Raw genomic sequence first — 26,928 nt, 5'->3', positions numbered from 1 at the left:
TTCCTCTTCAGCAACGCTGATGGAATTCCTGCCTAAAGTTACTCCGATAACTTTCATTTTGACTTTATTTTTGAACCATTTTCCAGCACTTGAGTTTAAGGTTATAAACTAGGGGCCCTAAATTTTCCTGCCAAGTTTTTGTTTTGCTAGAGAACAAAATTAATGGTTTCATCAATTATAGCAAACTGTTCTGGTCGTTCAGCATCGAAGAAGCCCCAGACAATGACACTACCACCACTGTGTTTGTCTGTTGGTATGTTCTATATATCAAATATTGTTGGTTTTAAACTAGATGTAACTTTATGTACACCTCCCAAAAAGTTCCACGTTTGTCTCATCCATCCCAGAATATTTGTTCGAAAGTCTTGGAAAATCAAGATGTTTTTTAGCAAATGTGAGCTGGACCTTTGTGCCATTTTTGGGCCACGGTGGTTTTGACCTTTGACCTCTCCCATGGAAGCCATGTTTGCTTGGTCTCATTCTTATTGCTGAATCATGAACGCTGACCTAATCTGAAACAAGTGAGTTCTGAGATTTATTGTGACCTCCTGGATGAGTTGTTGATGTGCCTGAGAAGTAATTTTGGTAGAGCGGCCACTGGTTCAGACTGTTTCACCTCTGTTTCATTTTTTCTTCTCTTGCAGTGGTTTGATGGACTCCCAAAACCTTAGATCTGGCTTTGTAACCCTTTCCACACTGATAGATGTTAATGACTTTGCCGTTTTTGAATCTTATTCATAATTTGTAGCGTTTTGAGAACTTTTAGCCTACTTCATGTTGCCAGACAGGTTCTACATAAGGAGTTTCATGATTGTACAGGTGTGACTGGTACAGTTCAACTTAGATTTTCAAAAAAATATGGTTAATCACATCTAATTAATATTTTAACAAAGAGGGCATTTTTTTTTACAGAAGACCCTGTTGGTTTGGGTAGCTTTTTCCTCTCATAAATGAAGTCATTATTTGAAAAAACTATTTATATTTCCTCTAGTTATTTTTAATAGATATAAAAATGTGTTTGATCTGAAACATTTAAAAGCGACAGAAAGCAAAAACAGATGAAATCTGTAAGGAGACACAAACATTTTCTGAGCTCTGTATATTAGTTGGTTTAATAAAAAAATTTTTTTAAGGAACTTCAACCAAGATAAATCACAAAATGAAAAGTTGAAAGGTCATGAAGTGAAGAAGGATGAAGGGAGAAAAAGACCCAAGCATGGAGTTTTATGTAAACAACCACTAATGACCTTAGTAGGTACCTTAATTGGTCAGGGATGAGTGTTTGTGTGTGTTGGAGAAGCAGAGAAGGTCTTCAGGAAGACAGCTGTCTTCTACTTGTTAAGGCTGGGGGCACCAGGTCGAAGGGAGCTCCCCCATAACCATCTAAGCCTTCTATTCACACATCCACACACCCCTTTCTCTTCCTCTTATGGAAACCCAACCCAGCTGGCCTTTCATGCGGCTGTGGGCTGTGCCGGCGATGGTTGGGGAGGAGGTTTCAGGAGCAGGGAGGTGACGCTGGAGGCCTAAGCAGCTCTCCTCTCCGCTCCGCTCACTGTCTTTGTTTCAGCTCACGGCTTGCACAAGTCGGGGTTCGTATTTATCGTTTAGGTTGAAGCAACAGAGCGATGTGTGGTTTGGCGACGACCCCACTAGTTTCCAGTTGGCTGCCAGAGAATGGGTGGAGTACTTTGGGTGTAGCTGACTAAGTTTTGCCACATGTGCGGTTAGGCAATTAAAGGTCGCACCCCCGATATTTTTTCTAGCACTTTTTTTCTCTGACAGAAAAGTAATTTTGTTGACAGGTCATTGTCTATTTCTGGAATTAATAACATTCTTAACTTGATTTAATCTTCCATGAAGTGGGGGAAACAGAGAGCATTTGTCTAGAAAAGTCTGATTCTTGTTACAGTTAATCTCTGCATGTTTAATTGTTTTAACCTATAAAGTCCACTTCCTCCTCCTCATTTTTTTTATCTTTCCTCGCCATCAAACAGTCTCACACACAAAGCCCATTGTGTGAAATCACGTCTCTATGAACCCAGTGCATGCCCTGGTCAGCATGAAATGTAGTATAACCACCAGGCCCATACACATACTAACATACTGGGTTCTTTGGTGCCGACTTTGTCGTCACTGATCAGCCGGATAAAGTCACTTGAATCATATCAAATTACTAATGGATGCTGTAAAATATGGACTTTATGGTTAGTTTTTCAAACTTGGCATCACTTTACATTAATGCAGAGTTCCTACACAGGAAACCCAGGAAATTCATTTTAGTGTTATCCATGTCTGGATAAGTGTGGAAAAAATAACGAGTATAGAAAAATATTTGTATATCTAGACTATATTTCCTGTTCCATTGTGTAAATGTTGTTTTTCCTTGATCCTTCTTTATGTCTTTCCACCCCCCCACTTTCTATCTTCCCTTATCTCCTTCTTTTCTTTCCTCCACATGCCTTTCCATTCTCCCTTCCTCATGTCCTTCTCTTCTTCTTTGTATCCATCCATTCTTCCTTGTGTCCTTCATTCCTTCTTCCCTCAAGTCAAGAATGGATTATGTCCTTTCTTTGTTCCTCCTGTCCTTACTTTCATCCCTTTGTGTTTCATTCTGCCTTTTCTCCTTTAATCCTTTATTCTTTTTCTTTCTTTCTTTCTTTCTTTCTTTCTTTCTTTCTTTCTTTCTTTCTTTCTTTCTTTCTTTCTTTCTTTCAATGTCTTAGTTTTAGGTGCATTTAATTATTATTGCACTGCCTGCGTCGTGTATTAGCTTTGTAAAGACTTGACATAAAATAATGAATAACCACCCAACAGACTGGAAGCCATTTGCATAAAACAGATTTATTTCATGATGTCATCTGTGTGATTGATGCCATCTAGCACCTAACACATACACACACACTGTCATGTTTCTGCAACCCATCAAACGTAAGAGCCAATAAATTAATTCATGACACAAAGGTACAAACATAATAATGTAATTTAATTCACTTTGTTTATATAGCTGCAATTCACAACAGATGTCATCTCTAGGCACTTTACAAGACAAACAGCTCCATAAAGATCAGATAAATAATATCTGAAGTGGGTCACATGTAGTTCAGTCCTAATTATGAAACAGCATGGTCAAATTTTCATGGTCTTTTATAATGCCTACTGGTAAAACATTAGTTGCAGAAGTTCATCAATTTTCATCGACTCTTTGGCTGTGCAGCAGTCATACTGATCAACCATGTGGCGACAGTGAAAGGGAACCACTCCTTTTAATTGAGAAACCTTCATCAGAACCAGGCTCTGTGAAAGGGGACTTCTGGTTGGAACAGGAAGCAGAAAGAAACTAACCATTTCATCTAGGTCTGAATGCAAGAATAATACAGAGTTAATGGCAGTGAAAGCTTAATCCGTGACTTCATCCAGGAAAAAGGCACTGCAGAAATTGGAATCACTGAGCTGGGAGTACTTTCTATGTTAAAGAAAAACAAAGCATACACATTAATTGCAGCTATAGCTTCAAGAATGGCTTTGTGCAAGAAAGAGGACAGCTTAACATAAAATCACTTGCCCGGGTGTACTTTCTGTGGAAAAGGAAATAGTGCACACATACTTATTGACACTAGTAGCCAAGTAAAAAGAAAAATTGTGGATAGAAATCTGTGTTTTTTTGATTGCTTTGTTACCATTTCCATGACTTCGTAAACTTATCTATAACCTCACCACATACTTCTGCTGCATACAGCTACAGGTCAACATTATATTAACTCAGCTTGCTGATTCCAGTGCTGCATGCATATCCAGGTTTCATGGTTGCTATTACGGACAAGTGACCCCTGTGTCATAAAAAGGTTGAGAAATACGAGAACTTCACAATAGATGCACCTTTTACCCTATGTGCTGATTATAGATTTGAATGTTTATTGTTGGATGCATGCATAGAGTCAGAGCTGTCATTTGTTTCTTAGACTGCATAAATTAACTCTCTGAGACAAGAGAGAAATCAGGTAGCAGAGGTCATCTCTGGCATAAACGTGTCTCTGATGAGTTAAGTTCTCAGTTTAGGAAGCAGCTTTTTTTGTGTCCTTGAACACAAACTAGATTGTTGCTTTATTTAACCCTGACATAAAATGTCAGTAATGGAGGAAAGTAGGAGCTTCAGAGGCAAATTAAGCGAGAAAAACCTGCTGTGAAAAGGTATGTTAAGATTTAAAAGCTTCAGTTACATTTAAACCTCTAAGAAAACGGAACAAGAAAATAAAAATTTTTTGAATTAAAAATTTCCTCATGTCTTTTTCTAGCACAATTTTCCAACTGGTTCCTTATTGTTTTGGTATTTAGATTTAACCTTTTCTACCTCCAGCTTATTCCTCGTGAAATAACCCTTTGTCAGCCTTGCAAGTCCCAGCATCCTGTGGGAGATGGCGCTGTCAACTATATCCTGTTCTACTTCCTGCCCCTGCCGCCATCCTCCGCTTTCCCCAGACTCTACGCTCAGAGGAAAAGTGCTCTTAATCAGACAGCTGCCTCATCCAATTGTGTCCCTTAGATTGTTCTTTGTGATTGTCACCGTGTCCAGCAACAGGATGTGACACGTCTCTTGCAGTTGTTTCCTGCTGGATCGGAAAACTAGAGCGGCGGTGATGGATTTGTCTGTGGGAAGGGTCAGTTGAGGGGTTTCCGCAAAGTTTCGCAGGTTGTGATTAAAGCAACCCATAAAAACAACCGGTGCTAAAAGTCGGTCACATGCATAATTACCTTTTAAACAAAGGATGGAGCAAACCTAAAATGACAGTCGGAAAGATGGATGTGGAGCTGCATAAGCCAACTACAACTTCTCGTTGCAACTGGCTCTGTAGTGTCCTGTAGGTCTGCTTCAGCAGTAGAGTGTAGAAACTTGAGATCGCAGGTTCGCCTTCCTGTAGGAGCCTAGGAGTCCTGCAACTTTTAGAAGAATGCACACCTGGTCCAAGACACCTGGTTCAAATAGTTGAATTACCTCCTCAGCATGCAGTGAACCTCTGCTGAGTCCTGGTCATGACACATCTAAAAGTTGCAGGACATCAGCCCTCGAGGACATTAGTTAGACCCTGGATTTACATAGAAGGACATTCATGTGTTGAAACAGCACAGTACTGGACCTAAATTCAAATGAGAATTTGTGTGGCAAAACTTACAAATGAATGTTCACAGATGTTCTCCATCCAATCTGACTGAGCTTAAGCCAATTCACAAAGAAGATTGGGAAAAGATTTTAGTCTGTAGATGTGTACAGCTGATAGAGACAGAACTCAAAAGACTTGCAGGTGTGATTGCTGTGAAAAGGTGTTTTATAAATCATTGACAGAATAAAAAGTAAAAACTGTAATTGTCCTATTGGTTTTAATGTGATCAAACTTCAAGTGGTGTGTTAACTTTTGGAACCCACTTTACTTTTTTTTAACTTACAAATCAAAGAAACCTGCCCATGTATCAGGCTACATTAGTCTGCAGCTTAGCCCTTCAAAGAACCCTAAAGTATGTGCCCTTGACCCCCCAACTTGATAACTCAAAGGGGCCCTATGTCCCATTTAACTTGACTACAGGCCACAGTACGTCACCCTGGCAACAGCAGCCTGTGGTAGATAGCGACCACATTACCGGAGGAACCCGAGGTTTGCAGGGGGTCACCATTAGGGACCCCTATGAATGCACCACTCGCAGAACACCCCCTTCTTTTTCATGACAGGTTTTTTTGATTGGTCGGCGTGTGTGGGGGGTCCTCACACATGCACTGAGGCGGTGCAGAGGTTGGATGCTGATTTGTGTGTAGCATTTATATTAATGTGGCAGAGTAAAGGAGTCCTGTTAGTTGTATGTGCAGTTAACAGATAAAATGCCTATGAAAACTATTAGGATTTTATCCCAAAAGCAGAGGAAGACCCCCTATACAGGTCTGTGTGAATATTTTTTTGGATGAGCCTGCATGTTAGCCAATAGTTGGAGCACTTGCATTTAAAACATTAACTACAAAAAAATGTTTAAATATGGAGCAGTCTCTGCTGATGAAGATGGTGTGAGTTCTGAGAGACGAGGAGCTAAAAGAAGAAAATAAATGTGTGAATTGGGTAAAAAAAAAAAAAAAAAAAGGAAAGCAGGAGAGGGATAAAAAGCTGATGGTAATCAGCAGGTGCTGCAGCGTGGGATCTGAGCTTGCATTGTTCAGGCTGACGGTGTGCAGGGAGGACGAGGTCAGGACTGAGAAATGAAAGGGGCATGCAGGAATGGATGAAAACTAGCAGACTGGAAGACTTTTCATTGCAGGTAAAGCCAAAGCTTTTTTTATATAGTGGATTATAACAAGCATCAACGAATAACTCTTTTTTTATTCCTGTTTGATCCTGCAGGGATAATAGATAAAATTTAGCTTTAAACTGTGGAGCAAATTCATCTCGAAGGTGCTGATGCTACATACATTGCTTTCCTTTTATCAAATAATAGAGTGGAATGCAGTGTGAAGCTCTATTTAAATGCACCTTTCAGTCTTGCTTTTTAATACATGCAGCTTCCAACAGGAGATCATTCTCACAGCTGCAGGTAGTGGCAAGTGTGTGTGTGAGAGGTGAAAATGTCATGCAGAAAATGCTAATATAGGTTTTTAATTTATTTTTCGTAATCCTTTGACATGAAACGGTAAATGTGGAGATGCATTTCTCTAAAGCCACGATGTGCCAAACCTTTTGTAGAACTATAACTAAAAACATTTAATTATTCCTTTTGAACTTTCTTGCTGGAAGTGGTTGATAATTGTTTATAGTAGGAGTAGACATGCACAAAAAAATTGGTTGGTGAACCTAATAACCAGATTTTTAGAGCAGACAGTCAGAAACTCAAAAATCCGATCTGTCTCCGATCCGTGAATGCCCCATATCCAAGCACCACCAGGCTGTGCTTCCGGCAACACTCTTCGATGTGGAAGTCGTTACCATGAAAGAATACGCAACTATTTTCAGTATCAGTGAGGTGTTTGAACACGAAGACCATTTTTTTCCTATGAGAAGCTGTTCATTCAGGCTGCTTCAAGAAAGAGCTAGACTTCTTGAGTGCTTTTCACTTTGGTGTGTTTCTTGTTGAGGGCTCCAACAAGATCTCAATATCTTTGGTGACATATTGTTAAATTGGTGAGGGGGCAAATTGACTCATCGTTGATCAGTAGATGCCTAAAAAGGATGAAAACTTCTCTTTTTCTCTTTATTTTTATATACGAGCACCAAATAAAAAGCAAGCATCGTCGGCTACTCTTATTACCTAAAAAGTCAGGTTGATAAACTGAGATCCAAATCCTTCTGGGACAACTTCCAATGTGCATGGTGATGGTAATGTGAGGACTCCATTAACACTTTAAATACTGAGAAATACTAATAAAAAACGATGAAAACTGCACAATTACAGTGTGACAAAGGAGCTTAAGCTAACCGCACTTAAGCTTACGTAAAAAATACAATTAACCTTTAAATGGATTTTTACACTTTGTTTTTTCTTTTTGTTTCCTCTAGTGTCGCTGATGCTAAAATGGCTAACATTGGATCTTCACTCAGTAACTACTTCCAGCCTGAAGTGTGCTGTTGTTAGTGTGAACTGTTTGCCTATGGTGTGTTGATTGTTTTAAAAAAAAGATTGGGATTTTGAGTTTCTGACCGGTCAGGGCCGATCAAGCTGAAAATCCTTCTGTTCCAGGTCACCAGCTAATTTCTCTTGTTAGATAATCTCCATTCTTTATCATGCATTCATTTCCTGCACATAGCATCAACAACGGACTCTGTGTGGACTATGATTAATTAGAAAATGCTTTGTTTTACAGTCCCCCGATAAAATAAGTGTAAATGGGGTACACATTTCTGCTCTCACAAGCGCTTAAATAAGATAAAAGCAACTTAAATAACCCCTTTACCAGGACATGACTTCATCCAGGAAATAATGGGAAAAATCAAATATGTGAACTGCAATATTTACCAATTTAAAGACAATGATCATCTTTTCTCTGTTATAATACTTATAATTTTAATATGAACAGTTGTTAAAAACGAGCGTTGGCTCTTTGGCTGCCCTAGATTCACCTAGAAGGATGACTCAGGTGAGCAGGAGTGACTGTCTGGTCATGTCTTATTGTAGCAGCGGGAAGAGTTTAAATGATCCGTATCAAATCCCTGGGGATTTTCCATCTTTGTCCTTCTTCTAACAAACACACACACCACTCTCACAAAGCTCCACCAGCACTCACCACTCGACTATGCAGACATCTGAGGTGACAATTGTATTCATCAACACTTTTTTTTAACCCTCTCACACATAACCGAGGTGTTTCTGTTTTAGCTCATAATAGGTTTATGTCTCTGTTTACGTTCAGGTTGTTTGATTTTCTGAATGCACCTTTTTATTTTTATTAGATTTTTACCTTTCATGCAAAGATTCATATAAAGAGAGACGTGTATTTTCGATCGATGGTTTAGTAAACATAATCAAATTCTGCCACAAATGATCTCCATTGATATTAGGTATGCAATGCTTGTCTTTTTCTCATTCAGTTCAGCTCAATATATCGTCACCTTGTTGATGGGAAAACACATAAACTTGCCTCGCCTCAGTTTGCTGTGACGTTTGACTTCTGTCAAGTTCAAAAGCACACACTGGTTATATATGAACAAATGCATCTCCCAAATGAACCTAAAGATGTTTCTTGTCTTTTTGATTTCTCTCCACATACAATCCATCCTGCTTTCATCTGACCTCTCTCTGACCTTTCCTCCGCAACTCAATAGGTAAGTGCTTTATTTATCTGACACTCTAGCCCTGTGAGATTACCCGCTCCCAGTCTGCGGTGCACTGTTTGAATCAGGACTCCAGATGTTGAAGGAATAATAGAAACTCTGTAAATTCTTCTTTAAAATCCCCAGATGCTTCAGTAGTGGCTGCTTAGCCAAAATGTGGAGCTCATTATTCACAATAATTCAGAATAATTAAAAACCATTGGAAATTACCCAATGGGTGACTTCACCAACATGGAAACAAACACTAAAATAATGTATAATTTATACATTTGAGTCTCTGTTAATAATCTGTAAGGTTATTATCTTATAATCTTATAATTTAAAGTCATGCACATTTGAAAAGCCTTTAGGAATTACCCACAGAGTTATTTATGTTCAGCCATAAAATGCTTCCTCGCTGTAGTGCTCTGACCTGCTCTCACACCCCTCTGACCCTCTTCACCCCTCTTCACGCTGCTTGTCTTCATGTCTGCCTGTCCTGCCAACAGTCTGTAGCCCCAGCTGACTTGTCCAACAGTGTGACTAGCAACTTGGATCCAAAGATTTACTGCCCATCCTGTTATTTTCACATGGGGGGGGGGAAAGTGTTTTTTCTAAGGAAGTGGAAACTTCACTTCTGGGACCCTAAACATCTGGGAAATGCACAGGGGTCAGGAAGGTGTTGAGTGGGCATCCTGTTTTTTTCTGTTTTTCACGATTCTGCGACATCATTGTCTGTTTGGGTAGCCTGTTTTCTCTTTTCTCTATTGAACAAATTATTTTATAGTTTATTGTCTCATCATATCCCCAAATATTAAGAAAATGTATGTAAATTTCTGAACTGAAAGGCGTTCAGCAGATAGAAATTATTTTGGTAATCCTGACTGACCTAAAATGGTAAAGGTTTAGTTTGATTTATTTATTTTTATATAATTTTTTTGTCTTTTTATTCAGTGTATGGAAAATATTAATTTGGTTTTAACTGTATATTTAAGTGTTTAAGTTATCGAGGTTCAGTGTAGCTCTAATTTACGCTGTTGTTTATTTTCTTTAGCTTGTCGCTAGTGTCCAACCTTAAAATAAAAAGCTTATTTAATGTAGTTAATGAAGCTAGTTTTCAGTTACCAGTCAGGATGGGTTCTAGGCACATTTTTCCTCCATCGTTTTAGTGGAAAATGGGTTGATGGACGTTTTTCTCTCTAAAATGTCTTCAGGGGTTTTTTCTGAAGTGTGTGTTTGCATGTGTCTGCTTGTCTGCTTCGGTGCTGTTGGCTACATAGGAACTGATCTCCACAGGTTACTAACTCTGTTATTACCAACTAATTAAATGAGCATTTGAGCAATGCGGTATATTTTGGGTATTCCAAGTGTCGGTAATTAATGCTTCTCATGCAAACAATGTTTTTTTTCCTGTTGCATGGAGTCTTTTTGCAGAAGATGATGACAACTGGTCAGAAAGAGCTAGACTTCTTGTGTGCATCTTCTCTCTGCACAACATTTCAGCTCTATTGTCCAACAAATTAAGATGATATCCTGCATACTGCATGGTGTTATTGAATCTGAACTTTAACACCAAGATCCTGTATTATTTTTATTTAACCCATATTATGTGCTTACCTTTTTGGTATCTTGGCCTGTGCTGTGTCTCTGTTTTTGGTATTTAAGGCAATCCAAGTCTAAACCGGAACATGGCAGCCGTCTGGAAAGTTATAGTTAATAAAAAGCTTTGTAATTAGGGATCCACCGATCAGGCTTTTCCTGGCTGATACTGATTTAGATTTTCTTTCCAATGACCAGAAAACAAACTTATGGACAATTAAATGTATCAAACATTCACCATAAAAGAAAAATGTGCTGTGAGTTCATTGATAATATTGGTTTTGATTCCCATGAATGAACAAATGATAAAATATCCCAATTTATACCCCGAAGCATGTTTTCCTGACCTTTGTCAGATTTTACTAAGCTTGTTAAGGACTTTACTCACAGAAGAAGGGGGCGTTTTTTAAATGTTCGATCAGCCAATCATTGATCAAAGCCAAAAAAAAAAGGAAAAACTGCTAGATTAATTGGTGCATCACTAATATTAATAAGGTAATATAAAAGTCATTATTCTGGCTTTCTTCTTGTTATTGCTTTAAATAAGATTCAGAAAAACACATAAAAATGCTTCCTAATGAAGAAACTGCAACTCTGCGACCCCCATCAGGTCCAGTAGAAGAAGCAAAATCTTAGCTTGGCTGGAGAGACAGTGTGCATTTTTCATCTGCTCCTCAAACAGAGATTACAGATGAATAAAGGAAACTTCAACCTAACTCTAAAAGATGTTTTCTTCCCAAGAGTCTCAGAAATTTGAGCTGGTTTAAAACAGTAAGGTGCCCTGGAGGACGCTAGCGAACTGATGGAACCTCAGATACAATAAAAACTACACGATACTGATCTGTGAGGGCTGTAATTTAAGTTCCCTACATTTTATCAACGTAAAACAATGATTTTTGCCCAGCGTGTAACAACGACCTCAGGTTTCTGTGTTCTGTTGTTAAGGTGGGAGCAGAGCTTGAACAAACATCTGCACAGATTTCCCCTCCTGAGGAGTGCGTGACCAGACACACAGACGCCGGTACGCAGATTCAGACACACACCTGTAAGCCGACGCAGGTACATGCAGGCAGTCGGGCGTGAAGAAGGGCAGCTGCGAGGAAACACGCTCACAGAGACTCGCATGGAAATCCCTGCAGCGCAGAGTGCGCTGTGGGTGGGTGGTCGCAACCCGTGGCCTTTGGCTTGGAGTCTGAGGTGGGCCGAGAGTTTATGTTCCACCCCCAAACTGAGACCCAGAGACTGTGTGAGAACAAAGAAAGCATATAATGAGGAGGAGAGAGGTCCAAAAAGAGAGAAAATGTTGAAACTGATCCGTTTTTGGATGTAATACAGAGATTTATTGTAAGAAATGAACTTTAGATGAAGAGAGTTTACACAGAGAGGGCTCATAAAACATGGAGAAAGACGGATGAAGACATAACAGGAAGAGGAGAAATGGTGTTCCTTCATGGACCTCCTCTCTTCTAGATTGATGGCCCTTTTGCAACTTACCACGTTTTTAAATATACTCTCTCTCTCTGTTTTCTTTACTTTATGTTTGCTCCCGGCCGTTGGTCTGTAATGTTCCTTAAAATCCTCCTCTAAGGATGATTGGCATTGGAAGCTCCTCTTGGATCAGAAACGAGGAACGTCAGCCAGCAGCGAGGAAGGAGGTCGCAGACAGGAATGTGCCTGAGCTTGTATTGTATGTTTGTGAGTGTGTGCTTGTTGGTAAATTAAAGCTGATCTCAGACCAGCATTGAGAGGTTTGTGAATGGTTGATGTCTTGATATGAGCCCAGATAAGGGAGATGAGCTGAGAGTAATGATAGGCTTTGTGTGTGTGTGTGTGTGTGTGTGTGTGTGTGTGTGTGTGTGTGTGTGTGTGTGTGTGTGTGTTTGACAGCTCTCAGCAGTAGACCACACCACAAAGCCAGACTGAGTCAAGCCCCTTTTGTCTCTGTAACGGTCAGCCTGCCGCCTGCCTAATCAGCATAATTGTCTGTCACTCCTTGTCTTTTTTTTGTCTGTCTGTTCTGCACTTCATCATCACAGCTTCTCAATCTTGACCTCCCTTTAAATCTGCGTTCACACCAACACCAATTGATTCTTGGTAGGCTTTTTGTTGACAAGGAACACGCAAACTTGCAGCAGCAGCTTCTGCTACTGCTACTTCACACATCCTGGCTTTTATTAGTTTTTCCTTTCTCTCTGTGCTGCTTGTATGCTTGTTAAAAATACTTTATAAATGAAAACACGTGGAAAATATTCACCCTCACGTCCTGATATGCAAAACACCTTTTCCCTCATTGTTCTTTCAGTGTTTTCCCCTTCTGTTTAGGAGATTATTTGTTCATTTTTTGCTCTTGGTATTTCCCCCACCCCTTGACTCACACTCCATGTCAAACAGGCAACAGAAAGCAGGCCCCTTTGGGGTTTGATGGGCGTGTTGCCAGATTTGACTCCTGGTGAGTTGCCAAATTGGCTGTCAGCACATGAGCTGAACTTTTCCTTAACCCTTTTCTGCCATTTCAACGGACTCGTTGTAGCTTGTTGTAGTTTTTAAACAAGCACTACCTTAATAAGAGTGATGGGTGGCCCCTTTAGTTTCCACACCATACCTGTCCGTGTTTTTAATGACTGCAAATATTTCCAAACAGCTCTGTGAAGAAACCTATTTCATATAAGCTACAACAACATTTAATTTCTCTTTGGCAATTATAAAATAATTTTTTTATTGAATTTAATGAGTTTTTTTTTTTTTACTTAAACTTAAAATTGTGCAGCAACAGGGGTAGTGCTGCATTACTTCATGCTCCACAGAGGCAGAGAAAACTCTGTTTTTGGTGTTTTTGAGACCAGAACCTTTCAAAGGCTTGGTTTTTACCTTGATCCTTTAAAATCGGCTCTTGCCTCATGGAGCAGAGACTCATCTAAACACTTTAGGAACCCAGCCCCGATGGACTAGTTTGAGACCCTTAAAGTTCCATTTGCACGATCTGTTGATCATTTTATTATTCACCCAGTTATCCATGGACTGAAACAGTGTACCTGTAGATCTTTCTACTATTCTATACTATTCTTTCTTCTATTTTAGGGCTAATAATGAGTCATACATTTATGTATTTAATTATAATTCACTTTATCTCGTTTCTTCCAGGTTTGGTAGCAGATATTCTTCTTTTTCTATCATTTTGCCTAAATTTGTAAGATTAATGTATTTCAAATTATGTTGAAATTCATTTATTTATTCATCTTCTATACCGCTTATTCCATAGTGGGTCATGGGGGAGCTGATGCCTATCCCCAGCAGTCTACGGGTGAGAGTCAGTGTACACCCTGGAGAGGTCACCAATCCGTCTCAGGGCAACACAGAGACATACAGGACAACCAACCATGCTCACACTCATTCACACCTAAGGGCAGCTTAGAGACCTAACAGTCATGTTTTTGGACTTTGGGAGGAAGCCGGAGTACCATGAGAGAACCCACGCATGCATGGGGAGAACATTCAAACTCCATGCAGGAAGACCCCCGGCCGGGAGTCGAACCCAGGACCATCTTGCTGCAAGACAACAGTTCTACCAACTGCGCCACTGTGCAGCCTATATTGACTATATACATACCAATTATATATTGGTACATACAGATATTTATCAAATATATATACAGAAAGTTGACTAACATACACTACCAGTCAAATGTTTTAAAAGCACTTTCTGATGTAATGATTTTCTTTATTTTCATGACCATTTACATTGTAGTTTCTCACTGACAGCAATCAAAACTCTGAACACATATGGAATTATGTAGTGAAGAAAAAAGGGTGAAATTACTGTAAACATCATTTATATTTTGGATTCCTTCCCTTTGCTTTGATTACTGCTCAGCACTCTTAGCATTCCCTCAACGAGCTCCTTGAGGTGGCCACCTGAATGGTTTTCCAAAGAATCTTAGGCCTTGTACACACCTAGCAGGGTTAAAAAAAAAACAAAAAACGAATATCTCCCATAGATCATTTTGAAAAACAATATCGTACACACGTGAGGTTTTTCAGAAAAGTTTTCATCCACACCAACCCGCAGAAATACACCTCTGAGCGTTGTGTTAAAAATTCCAGACACGTAGGGGGCAGTGTACTGCAAAAATGAAACCTATATCAGCCAATCAGAATCCCTCAAAACAATAACGACTTCCTGCTAGGTATAAAATATAGGGCCAGGAGGTTCGTTTGTGTAGACAGAAAAGAAGTTGAACTTCTTTTAAACACGGTTTTAGAATATAAAGCAGCTCATCTCCAAGCACTCTTTCTCCTCTGCCCCTTAATGTGTTGCAACAGCAGGGCTTGTAAAACACAACAAGCCAGAAGTGTCTGAACCAATGTAATCAGCACCTCTCTGACAGCATTCATTTTTACTCCACTATATGGCCCAGTCTATAAACAATGGTCGCACATTTGACGTCAGCGCCACAATATTTGTAGCAGACAGTAATGCGCCGAACCATAAAAGTCGGTAAATCTCCACTTTGGCCAGAGTTTTCATAATTATTCTTTTTTAGTGATGTAAAACAGAGTTTATGTGTGGATGAAAGGCCAAAAAGTTATAAATCTTTCCAGATATCCGCCTACGTGTGGACAAGGCCTTAAAAGAACTTCCCAAAGGTCCATTGAAAGGAGGCCAAAGGTCAATATTTCAGTCATCAAAGCAAAAGGTGGGTACTTTGAGGAATCAAAAATACAATTAGTTATTTAAAATTTTTTTGTTTGCTGCGTGATTCCATGTGTGTTGATTCAGTGTAGATGCCTTCAGTGAGAATCTATGTACAATGTAAATGTTCATGAAAATAAAGAAAGCTGTTTTAAATAAGAAATTGTTTCTAAATTGTTTTCCCGCTCCCTCCATCTCAGTCTTGGGCAAGACACTTCACCAGCCTTGCCTGCTTATGGTGGTCAGAGGGCCCGGTGGCGCTGATTGTCAGTCTGCCCAGGGCAGCCGTGGATACAATGCAGCTCACCACTGTCAGTGTGTGAATGTGTGTATGAAATGGCAGATAACTGATTGTAGTGTAAACCGCTTTGGGGTCTCTGGGGACTTGATAAAGCGCTATACAAATACAGGCCAGTTACACCTTTACCTTTTACCATTAGTGTAACTATTTTTTCTTTTGCCCAACTCTTCCACCTACAATATAAAGAAGCATAATTAATATTCTTCGTGAGTTTTCTTTTGGCCTGTTTTGACACATTTTGGTAGCGTTTCCATATTCCTATTAGCATTATAATAGAAAGGTGCCTCCGAGGCTTGATATAAACAGCAGGCGTTTCAGGAGGCTTAGCACCTCTTTTCCTGTTGGATATGTTAAAACCCTGCTCTGCATCTGTCACCCATGTGTTATTAAACAGAAGACTCTTGTTTCCTAATGATATTCGCCACCAAAAACCTGCTGTGGACTTGCAGTTGGTGCGCTGAATGTTTTTTCCACTGAGTGCACAGTCCTACCTGTGAGATGTAAAACAGGTTCAGCCACCCTGTAGGATTGCACAAGCCATGTTGAATACTGTAGCGATGACAAACAAGCTGTACAGACGGGAACATCTTTGTGACAGCCAGACACGTCGTGGTGCCACATATTTTTAAATGTTGCACACTTGCAGTCCCCTCTCCTTCCTAAAATACTGTTTTAAATGTGGAGAATTTGACCAAAAACATGCAATATGTGTGAAAGCACAAAGCCAATGCAGAATACATCTGGCTGCAGGTCCACAGGACTAGCCCCTCTGCTCAGGCACGACTGATCAAGAATGCACATTCGGCCGCGCCCTTTCTCTGCTTTAACCACTGGACGCGGCCCTGCTCGTTGTTCTCGGATTACCGGAGTTCATTTGTCCTATAAGCCGGAGAGCCACTCCTGAGGGCTATCCTCAGAGCTGTCGTCTCCTCTCTTTTGTTCTTCCCTGTTCAGACATCCCACAGAGTATTTACCATGAATATACTCGGGCCCGTATCACTTACAAATACACAGGGTTTTCTGCCGGACTTCGCTGCTCCTCAGATGTAGGTCTGACGCACACACGTCCTTGTTCAAATGTTGTACAAGAGTGTTTAGATGCTTAAAATTGCCCAGGATCCACGGCTTCAGTGCATAACTGTTACAATACACACAGCCAGACTTCTAAGCATACGTTGAGCAGCAGCTGTGAGTCTGTTGGGACGTTGGGGTCAGAAATAAGAGGTCAAAGGTTTGGAACTGCTTTGCTTTTTTACTCTGTGCTCTGGGACTAACCTGCACTGACACGTGATGTAAAAACACACTCAGACAAAACCCATTTCTAAAGCAATCCACATGGGAAAGCTTCTAGAAAATGTCCTCCTTCCTGTAATTTCTTGGCAGTTGGCTACTGTAGTGTTATCTTTATAAATCTACAATTAGCCAGTTCATTAGCCAGCCTGCAATTGGCTGCAAAACAGATATATGGCTTGTAGCTGGCCAACTGTAGGTTTTGAAACAGTTACCTTAATACCGCGAGAAACCGCAGTTTTGCAACAGGTGGGGAAAGGGGACACGATCATTGCGGTGCACATCATTTACAGGATTATAAGATTTAAAGCAGCTAGAATATAACACATTTTTGCAAAAAAAAAATGAAGTGCTTGTTATGGTAAACATCAGTTTTTTCTGTTTCTGTTTCCATTCCACATGTCTATAAATAATGCATTTCTTTTAAGTGCTTTGTTTTCTTGCAATGCTTTCTTGTTTAACGTATGACTGCTAGACATTACACATTTCAAGCACATGGCTAGAGAGATTAGGGACAGATGTTTACTTTGGTCTTTGATCCCATGTAGTCGCCATTTAACAGCTCAGCAAAACCGTAGGTGTGTGTGTTTGTGTGTAAGTGCTATTCCCCAGAGACCATAGATAGGCCTTGAATGTTTGAAATAGCTGCGTTATCACCCACTACAGATTGCTATCTGCACAATACATGCACTCACAGGGGGTCCTGTAAATACACAAACTTTATTCCCTCCAGGTCTGCGTTGTTTATGAACTGAAGCCTCATTTTGAGATGCTCAACGTGCATAAATGAATAAAGACAAGCACGTGTAAATATTTTCAGGCCCATTTGACTCTGCATTGGGGTAATGAACTATTGTAGTGACCACATTAGAGAGCTTGGGCGTAGGAAATGTAGTAAAGTAGTGCCCTCGTGTGGTTGAAAATGGCAATTACATACAAGGGGGGTAGAAAGTATACAGAGATTCATTTACACTACTAGAGGTTTAAATCATTATACAGAAGAAAGTTGGGCTTAAACTTTAGGCTGCCTATATAAACTCTATTCTACATTCATAAATTGTAACTAAGTAAATAAAAATCTTGAGCCCTAAGATTGAGCTTTTTGGAAATACTCCAGATAGGTCTGGTGTAAAATGAACTATAAATATGTGGAAAAACTCCTCATTCCCACTGTAGGAGTATGGTAAAGGTTCTGTGAGGCTGTGGGCCTGTTTCTCTTCAAAAGGCACTATTGCAAGCCTGAGATTTTTTTTCTAGTTATAGTACAATGTCTTCTAAATCAGTTGTATTATTTACTCATGTAAAGAGAGCTTAGCAGCCTCCGCTCTGCCGTCTGAGGGTTGGTGCTTTGCTACATCCCTACAGCGCCTCTGGTGGCTCTAAGCTGCTGAATAGCTCACCTGATAATAGAACAGCTAGCTGTGTGGCAATTTATGTCATGTAGAAAAAACAAGAATAGAATTGAACATATTAATTACATGTATGTCAAGTGGTGTAAATATATCTGCTCAACCATCTGCAAAGCAGGTTCCTGCCATGTGAAATTAGTAACCTGTAATATACACATTGTTTTTAAATATCATGGTTATTTTTCATATTAAATGTTGCAGTAATTTGGGATGAGCTTGTTTTTTTTTTTTTTTTTTGTATTGCTTTTCTCAGCTTCTAACAGCAGATCTGTCCTAAAGCAAAAACTATGTTGAATTTATGGCATGTCCAAAAAACAAACATGAGAATAGAGTAGTTGAGACACAGCAGGGGTAAGTGAAGGCTAAAAAAAGCTTTCAGGGTCTGAGGATGGCAGCGTCCGAGGTCAAGCAGAAGTGTCATGTGGAAGAAACAGAGGCTAAGAGTACAACGTTATTTTAATGGGAGATCTTTGCATCCTCCGATTTTTCCGTACTACACCCTTTTTTATGGATGATTGTGGCTGCAGATTTTCACACCTTTTCGGAAAAGAAATAAAAAAATAAAAAAATGTAATCAACTGTTTGTTGGATTCTACTTATGTTAGTTTGTTCCCACATGCGGTCTTGGACCAAAACAGTCTATCTCCAGCAAAACTGCCATGTAACTGTCCCTGTAAATGTGGGGTGCTCAGGGGTAATAAAAGGTTTCCTCTGTGGTGCAGCTGAACCCCTGTGTTTAACTGGCTCTGGAGACGTGCTGCCGCTGAGAGACGAACGCTTTGAAAAGTCAACTTGCTGGCATTTGAAACTTGGCCGGGACGCTCAGCCATGGCTGCTTTGTGAAAGAGACAATTGTGGTTGTGTGGAGGCACTCTTGTGGGCTTTTCTTCAACCGTAAAGCTCAGGAAGTGATGTTTATCTTTTAAAGGAACATCTGATCGGGTCGCTCTTGTGTCGGATTGAGTTACCTTGCAACCGGATCGTACTCGTATGTCGCCGTCTCGTGTCACACAGGAGTGAAGGGCACGTATAGAGAAGCTGATATGTTTGATCTTTGTTTGGTTTATATAGCTTGATATATAATTTAGTCAGTTTAGAAGGTCAGCTTTTATGTTGAATGTAATTACAAGATTCTCTTGTGTCATCCAGACAATCAGTGAATTTAAAACGGCATCTTAATTATTGTATTTTAGTAAAATACAATAATTGTCTTAAAATATCACCAAATCATAAGTCTGCTGTTTATACAGCACCTCCTTTACTTCAGCGTCCAGCTGATCTTTAGATATCCTTTAATTTTCCATGATTTCATCTAATTTAGGTTTAATTATCCAGTAACTCAGATTAACCTTCTAACTCTGTCCTGATAATGTAATGGAGGTAGGAGCCAGAAAGAAATACTTGGAGTGTATTTCCTGCATGTTTAAGGCATGTGTCGTCTCACAGCTGAACATAGCCTCATTTCTGTGCTGATATGATCACGCTCCCATCTGAGATAACAAGACAGCATTTACTTGAACATGCATACTCCTCTTTTGGTCACTTGCATGGTCAAAGTGATGTAATGACGTTTGAATTAAACCCGGATCATTTTGTTTTCTATTTTGTTTACTGCAAGTAGTATATGGCATGTTTTCAAACTCCTGAAACAAACAAAAAAACACATTTAATAAATGTTTCTTGCGTTTTATTATAATTGTTACATATTAAAGTGATATCCCATACATTTTCCATTTACTTCCCTCCCACCATGCTTCACTTTTTGGCCTATTGATGAGCGGTGCCTGGCTTCCTCCAAACATGACACCTGGCATTCACACCAAAGAGTTTAATCTTTGTCTCATCACCAGATAATTTTGTTTCTCATGGTCTGAGAGTTCTTCAGGTGCCTTTTGTCAAACTCTTGACTACATGCTTGGTGTTGGTGCTCTGACATGCTCTGTCAACTGTGGGACCATAAATGGACAGGTGTGTGCCTTTCCTAATCATGTCCAATCAACTGAATTTACCACAGGTGGACTCCATTTAAGATGTTGGAACATCTCAAGGATGATCAGTGGAAACGGTATGCACCTCAGCTCAACTTGCTATGAAAACTTGCGTAATTGGGATTTTTTTAGTCGGGGTATTTTGTGTGTAAAATGTTAAGGAATAAGATTCAGTTGATACCATTTGGAATAAGGCTGTAACATAACTAAATGTGGAAAAAGTGCAGCACTGTGAATACTTTCAGGTGACAATGTATGTATTGTATGTAAGCTGTTTTACTTTAAACCATATCATGGTGACAAGTGGTGACGTATTTCCTTCAACACCATATTTGTTTTGTTTTTATTTCTGAGCATTAAAGCACATTAATAACTAGATTGGCATTGCAGAAATATCCAGCTGTTCATATTGATTTTCATATTGATTATTAGGATTGCTTGTACATTTCATGAAATAGAAATGAAGTAGGGGGTTAAACTGGGATGCTGACGTTCTCAGCTTTCTTGTTCTCTTGGGGGTTGTTTGGCTTTAAACGAAATGAAAATCTTTAACTGTATTTTCTGCAGTCATGCTCTAGAAGCTGGCCTTTCTGATGCTTGTAAGTTTGAATCAGATGATTTCCTCATCAACATAATGGCTAACGTGTAGTTAGTTATTTACCTTTCAGCCTCCGCTCAGTAAAGAACAATCCTGGTTAAATATTAAAGGACAGTGGCCTCTTGTGTCATCACTCTGGACAAAGGTCTTGAAAACAACCATAACTGTTGGTGTGTTTTAAGAAGGTGTTTGTTCCTGATTGTTACCATTTCAGAACTTGGCGCTCATGCTCAGATTCCCAAAAAACACAGCTATATTTATTTCCAAAAATAAGCTCATAAAGTGAAAATAAATTCATGTTAGGGATCTAAAGGAGCAATGGAGTGTTGGTTTACACACATGACAACAACAAACGAGGAATCAGCTTTCAGTAACGTAACTGATCCATCTCGTTAAGGACCTTTTAGTATTTTAACGACGCGTATTATTTTACAGTAAGAATAAAAAATGATCAGCTTTTTATGCTTAGGTTTAGTTCAGATTGTGAAATTGCAGAGATAACTGCTGGTTTTTTGTAGACATATAAGTTACTGTCTCACCTTGGTGGTCACATGACTGTGCTACATTCACAGTTGGGTGGGAAAACTCCTCCTCCCGAACAGATATCTATTGCATTAGAGAAGCTGTTGTACCTGAGGGTCTGTGCTCATGCCAACTTCTTTTTCTCCAAAATGTATTACTATGTTTGGCTGATTTTTCAGCTAGATCTCCTACTTTGCTTTTCCAGTTGCTTCCTGCATGTTAGGAAGATGGAGTCAGCTACCAAAACAGTTCTCCTGTGAACCTCAAGACACTTTTTTGCATGCCTTAAACACACAGTGCATACTAAATATAGAAAGCTTTTGTGGGCTTTTGAAATGTCCTTAAGTGAAAGGTATGGGGAGCATGAATTACTCGGAGAGTAAACAGAAAAGGAAGAAGAGGTGAAAAAGGTGTGAGGAAGTTGTGGGTAGTGGTTGCCATGCTGGCTAATAGATGAAGGGGAGGGGCTGAGACCAGGGATCACAGACAAAAAGAAAGAGGCAGGGAATAAGGAAGAAGGGATGGGCTGACTCATATTTCGGTTTAGTGTGTTTTAGGTTTGGGTTTACGCCCTGCAGCTCCTTCAGTCATACACTTGAAGTCTGGACTGTCCAGATGCAGAAAGTTCTGAGAATCCTCTGCAGAGGGGGCTTTCTTTTTAACTTGTCTGTGTTTTTGGGCGTGCAGCGGGTGCAGCCTTCCTGATAAGTCCTGTCTCGCGTACCTGATGAGCTGATTGGAGGTCCATATCCTGACGGCTATAAACGCCTGCGGCATTTTCTGTTTCGCTTTTTCTTTTCTTGTTTAAAAAACAACATCCTCTTGCTCGGTTCACCTCTTCTACCATCATCAGCATAATCAGGACTAGAGGGAAGAACAAGAAGAATCAGGAAAAGATGAAGGATCTCCATTTGGCTGGAGGACAACACATGTTGGGGTGTTTTTGCTCTCCTCTGAGCATGCAAATAGCTTCATCAGGCTGGGAATAGACCCAGGGAGACTGACACCTCTTAACCTCTATGTCTGCTGCACTGACGAGTTGCGTGTCTGTTGATGAGCTCCAACATTGTGAGATAACGGCACCGAAAAGCCTGCGTGGTTGTAAATAACAACTGATGATTTGCTGTGATTTACCAATACCCTCTTGAAGTTTGGAAAGTTCCCTCTCCACCCTTCTATGAAAAGCGTGCGTAGAGGGGTGGATGTTTTTTCCAGCTAACTGGATTGCCCAATTACACCGTTGGGTTTTGAAATCATGCCTGAAGACGTAAAGCAAAAAGAAATGGAAGAGATGTGGAAGGATGGTTTAAAGATAGAATTTCAGTTTGGCAAAGGAGGATGATGTGAAGGAGATCAAAAGTTGGGAGGTACCCGGTCGGAGTCGTGATGTGGAGTTGGACAACAAACTGGCTTATAGATGAAGTTCCGCTTGAAACTAATTTACTCCTTAATGTGGAATCTGATTAGAACGTCTGGTTTATTTGGGGTTACTCTTAAAACATTTCATCAGACCTTTTCCGAAGCTCTTTCTCTTTCTGAGCGAACATGAGGGGAGACCAGAGATCCGCTTCCTTCCACAAGGAAAAGCCGGCAGGCCTGACGCGGGCTCTCAGTTGGCTTAACATGTCCCCCCTCTCTCACCAGCGGAGACGCTTCTTCCACAGTCAAAGCGATCTGCACGTAGTTCACAACCCACGCTCGCGATCCCGCACTCATCTTCATGTGCCAAAAAAAGACCAGGATGTGGACGATGATGACTGGGTGTACAGACCTCAACACAAAATAGGTGAGTGGAGAAAGATGATGAAAAACATAACAGACACCCTTGTAAATCTTATCTTTACCTCTAAGACCCAATTAATATTTTTACATGGAAAAGTAAACAAAGAAGCACATCTGTTAATTTTTGCCTCTTTCTTTCTGTCTTTACAACTACTACTTTCTTGTCATTGTGAGTGAGTGGGAGCTCTGTTTGTTCTACACCCTTGGTGGTCAAAGAGCGATTGGTAAATAAAGACTTGTCAGACCGGAAGAAAGCGACGTCATATAATGGTGATGTCGCAGGCCGGTACTGCTCAGAGTTTGTTGCCAGGCAGAGGGCATGTGTAATCTTTAGATGGCTGACCATGAAGAACAAGTTAACAAAATACCTGACTTTATACTTCGTATTTGGACATCCTAGCTGAGGGATGAATGGGACTTCTCGTAGAGGTTCACTGATGTTAGGGCTCGATTATTCACTGGTTGGGTGATAAGGTGTGTGTCTCAACGCGTGCACCAATCATCTCTGTCAATAAGACGTATAGGGCAATGGTTCTAACTGTAGCTTTGCTTTTAACCTTTTAATGGAAAATTCACCAATGCTGCTCCATAGCAACTCACCTAAATAACTTTGAGCCTTATTGACATCAGTAGATTTTAGTGGTTTAAAAAGCCCTTTTGGTATTAAAATGCCATAGTAATTGTTGTCAAAGTGAAATATCCATCTTACAAAGTGCTATGCAGTTGCTGTCAGCCTGTGACTTCTGGTAAACTAAGTCCAAGCTTCCATCGCGAGCCATGAAGATCAGTGCTTTAAGCTTGACCGTGTTTGCGATTTTGAAGTAGAAAGAAAGTAGTTCTTGAGTTATCCTTTTTGTCGACGAACATGAGCTGCTTGTCAGGCTGTCTGCACCACTGTGTTATAGAAGCAATGAAGAAGCCTCCACCGCTTTTAAATTGGTTTATCTGGCAGCTGATTGAATATTCTGTAGAAAAGTAGGACTGGCTAACAGTTAGTTCCTAATGGTGCTAATATTAGCATCAACGTTGGGGCCTCCTATTAGCACTAAGCTAAGCAGTCAATCCGACCTGCATTTAATGATTTCTAGTTCAAAACCTAAAACACATAAACCGATCAAACCCGAACTGGATTATAACACCGAACAAAGACACGTTTGTTTATGAAACCTTTGTTCTATTAAGAAAACACAAATAAGTAGCATCTTTTTTGCGTTAGTACCAGCCTTACGGTATGTTTGGACTCTCTCTTGCTAGGAAAGCATGTATCCTGGATGAGTCAGGTGTGAATACGTGGTGAACAGATTGAGAGCTCATTTAGATATTGCTGCTTGGGTCACACAAACAAAACAACATACTGACCTTCAGGAGCAAGCAGGTTATCAGAAAGATAGTCATGGTTCTTCTGAACTGCAGAAAAGGTACCATCTAAATGGTAGTTTCCACATTTTAGTAATGTTTGGCTAATTAGAAAGGGTCAAAGCATACTGGATGGTTCTATTACTGAGCTGCTTCAGTGGTTTAACATTTGTTTTGACTGTTTTGTGTTGATTATACTACCAAAATAATTTGGTTTAACTGCTGTCTTTGTTCATTTAGTCCTTTTTACAATGACTACAAATTGAAACATGGTTTTCAGCCCTACTGTTCCAAACAAATCAAGGAACATTTTAATCTACAGACAAGTTGCCTGACAGGAATGTGAAGCCTGTCGCTGCTGTTGTTGTTTATTGCACGTCTCAATTTTCTCTGTTGCGTTTGAACATGCCCATTTCCTAAAACAGCTCAGAGACGCACATAACTTGAATAATTTGAGGGCTTGAAAGTCTTGGGATTGGATGAAGCTTAAGTAGTTCCCTGCTTTAGATGTTTCTATCATAAAATATTAAATTAATGGCTCATTGGCTCATTGTCGAATGCAATTTGAAAAAATAACAGAAATAGTTTAGTTTAAGTTGTTTGAAGCTGTACTGCTTGGCAGCATTACTTCACTTTGCATCGCTTGCCTATTTGTTTGCTACTGTGCAGCTTTCAACATGACCGAATATTTTTAAACAGCTGAATCTGAGGACAAAGCATTTTCATATCCAGACAAATATCTTCTTGCGTCACGTTGTGATCGGTTTTGCATAATAATGATGTTTCCTACACATGTAGCTCCTGAGAAAGCTATGAGATTTTTTGACAAATCATTTCCTTGTTAGATCCTTGGATTTACTGTATTATTTTTGTGATAGTGGCTACAAGCAAGTCTTTATTCCCCAGTAAGACCAGACTTTATGTATATTACCAACCAGAGTGTTTAAGAATGACATGTATTATTATTACAACCCTTTGTTTCTTCCATGCAAATGGTCTGGTGGCTTGTTCTAGCGCTGCCCTCTTTCCTCTGTCGCTTCCCGTCTCTTTGTTACATACAGTTTGTATCTTTTTATAGCTAATGTTAGGCCAGAGACGGAGTCATAGACAGGTCACTCTAAAACTCTTCCAGTCCAGAGGACACATGTGCGGTTTAATTTGCAAAAGAAACATAAGAGTAATTCTCCATTTTAAGCCGTGAGTATTTATAACAACTGGAGCTCACATCCGTGCACGCACCAGAGCCAATTACAAGACACACGGGCCGCCATGCACACTGCCTCAGAGTAAATATAGCTTAAAAATTACTGCCTTCGGATCCAAAGCCTGCAATTTTGACGCAGCCTGTTGCTTGACTTTTTGGGTGTTTACCTTGGTTGTCACGGTAATAGGTATGCAGCTGATTGCTTCCTGGTCGGTTTGACCTTCCTGTTGTGTAGAAGAGCTGCCGGGTACACAAGCTGCTATTGGTTGTCCTAGTTAAGTCGTACTTTTTGTGGGAAAGGAGTTAAAACCAATCAGAACAGAAATACAACAAAAATGATCATAAAACATTTTCTTGTTTTTTGTTTGCTTAGAAAAATAAATTCTTGACTATAGCAACAATTAAAATGTATTTACTATGAAAATAAGCATAATTTTAAAGTATTTTAAGCATATATAACAAAGCTGTTACAGTTGGCAGAAAAAAGTGTTCAGGGTATTATTTGAGAACATTTTTATATAAAGTTTTGTTGTGCTTTAAACGTACGTATAGCTTTCAGCAATTTAATTTTAGACAACCTTTTGGTAAAGACTAACTTCTTTATGCCTGAATACATGTAGTAATGTCTCAATGGAGTTATGGTTTGACCTTTAAGAAGAAAATATCACAACAAAAAAAACATCAGTGTTTTTTTTTTATTGTTTTTGGTCTAAATTAAATGCATTAATTTGCTTTATAACACGGTGTGAACAGAAAGGATGCATGTTAGAGTTAGAATGGTTCGTCTGTCTCTGTTTTTTTAACGATTTTGTCACACTCATACAGAGCCATAGACAGGTCACCTGAAAATTTATTTTTGCGATTTTTCTGGCCCAAATGGCCCAACTCGAGAAGTCCTGATCGGTCAGTTGAGTTTCAACTAACTGAAAGCAAAACGTTTCTCATCCAGAATCCCCGTCTGGGGTCCTGTTTACATTTCTGCTTCCTATAAAGTTGTTTGTTATTTACAGTACATTAAGTCATCAAATAAAATGCAATTGATGTCTGGTTCAGAATCAAGACTCTGACATTTGGCAAATGCAAAACATGTTAACATGAAAGTTGTGTGTCGTGGGGCTTAGCGGTATTTAGTTATCTACAGTATGTCATCCTGGCTGGTAATATTTTTGAGAACACAGATTAACCTACATACTCACTATACCTTGGCACTAGATCAGTGTTGCAATCAGAACCAGAATTGGGTCTCATAAAAATGTCATTAGGGAGGTATTTATATATTTTGACCATGTGAGCGAGCTGCTTGGACAAAACTGACTCTCTTTGTGAGATGCTTATTGAAGCTCTTGCATAACAGTGTTAGAGAATTTGGGAAATATTTCCATAGTCTGAAATAAGCTCATCGCCACCAT

General features: G+C 39.7%; 2 protein-coding genes across 3 annotated transcripts in view; both read left to right on the top strand.

Annotated features, from left to right (window-relative positions):
* LOC124881782 (wiskott-Aldrich syndrome protein family member 2-like) overlaps positions 1-12,216 on the top strand; it is a 36,851-nt gene extending 24,635 nt beyond the window's left edge. Inside the window, exon 2 of the mRNA XM_047387557.1 lies at positions 11,325-12,216. Within this exon, the coding sequence (XP_047243513.1) occupies positions 11,325-11,341 (17 nt within the window). The 3' untranslated portion in view covers positions 11,342-12,216. The remainder of the gene's footprint in view (positions 1-11,324) is intronic.
* Positions 12,217-19,922: 7,706 nt separating this feature from the next.
* The window catches only part of nhsl1b (NHS-like 1b), a 69,514-nt gene continuing 62,508 nt past the window's right edge, over positions 19,923-26,928 (top strand). The window contains exon 1 of one of the 2 annotated variants that reach the window (XM_047387554.1): positions 19,923-20,134. In XM_047387554.1, coding sequence (XP_047243510.1) covers positions 19,981-20,134 — 154 coding nt within the window. In that variant the 5' untranslated portion in view covers positions 19,923-19,980. Of the gene's footprint in view, positions 20,135-22,275; positions 22,964-26,928 lie in introns of those variants that run through there. The other variant, XM_047387553.1, reaches the window with a different exon arrangement.

The sequence above is a fragment of the Girardinichthys multiradiatus genome, chromosome 15 (genome assembly GCF_021462225.1).
Source record: "Girardinichthys multiradiatus isolate DD_20200921_A chromosome 15, DD_fGirMul_XY1, whole genome shotgun sequence".
In the NCBI taxonomy this organism is placed as follows: domain Eukaryota; kingdom Metazoa; phylum Chordata; class Actinopteri; order Cyprinodontiformes; family Goodeidae; genus Girardinichthys; species Girardinichthys multiradiatus.
The sequence above is the reverse complement of the archived record's forward strand: the minus strand, read 5'-3'. Positions and strand labels throughout refer to the sequence as shown.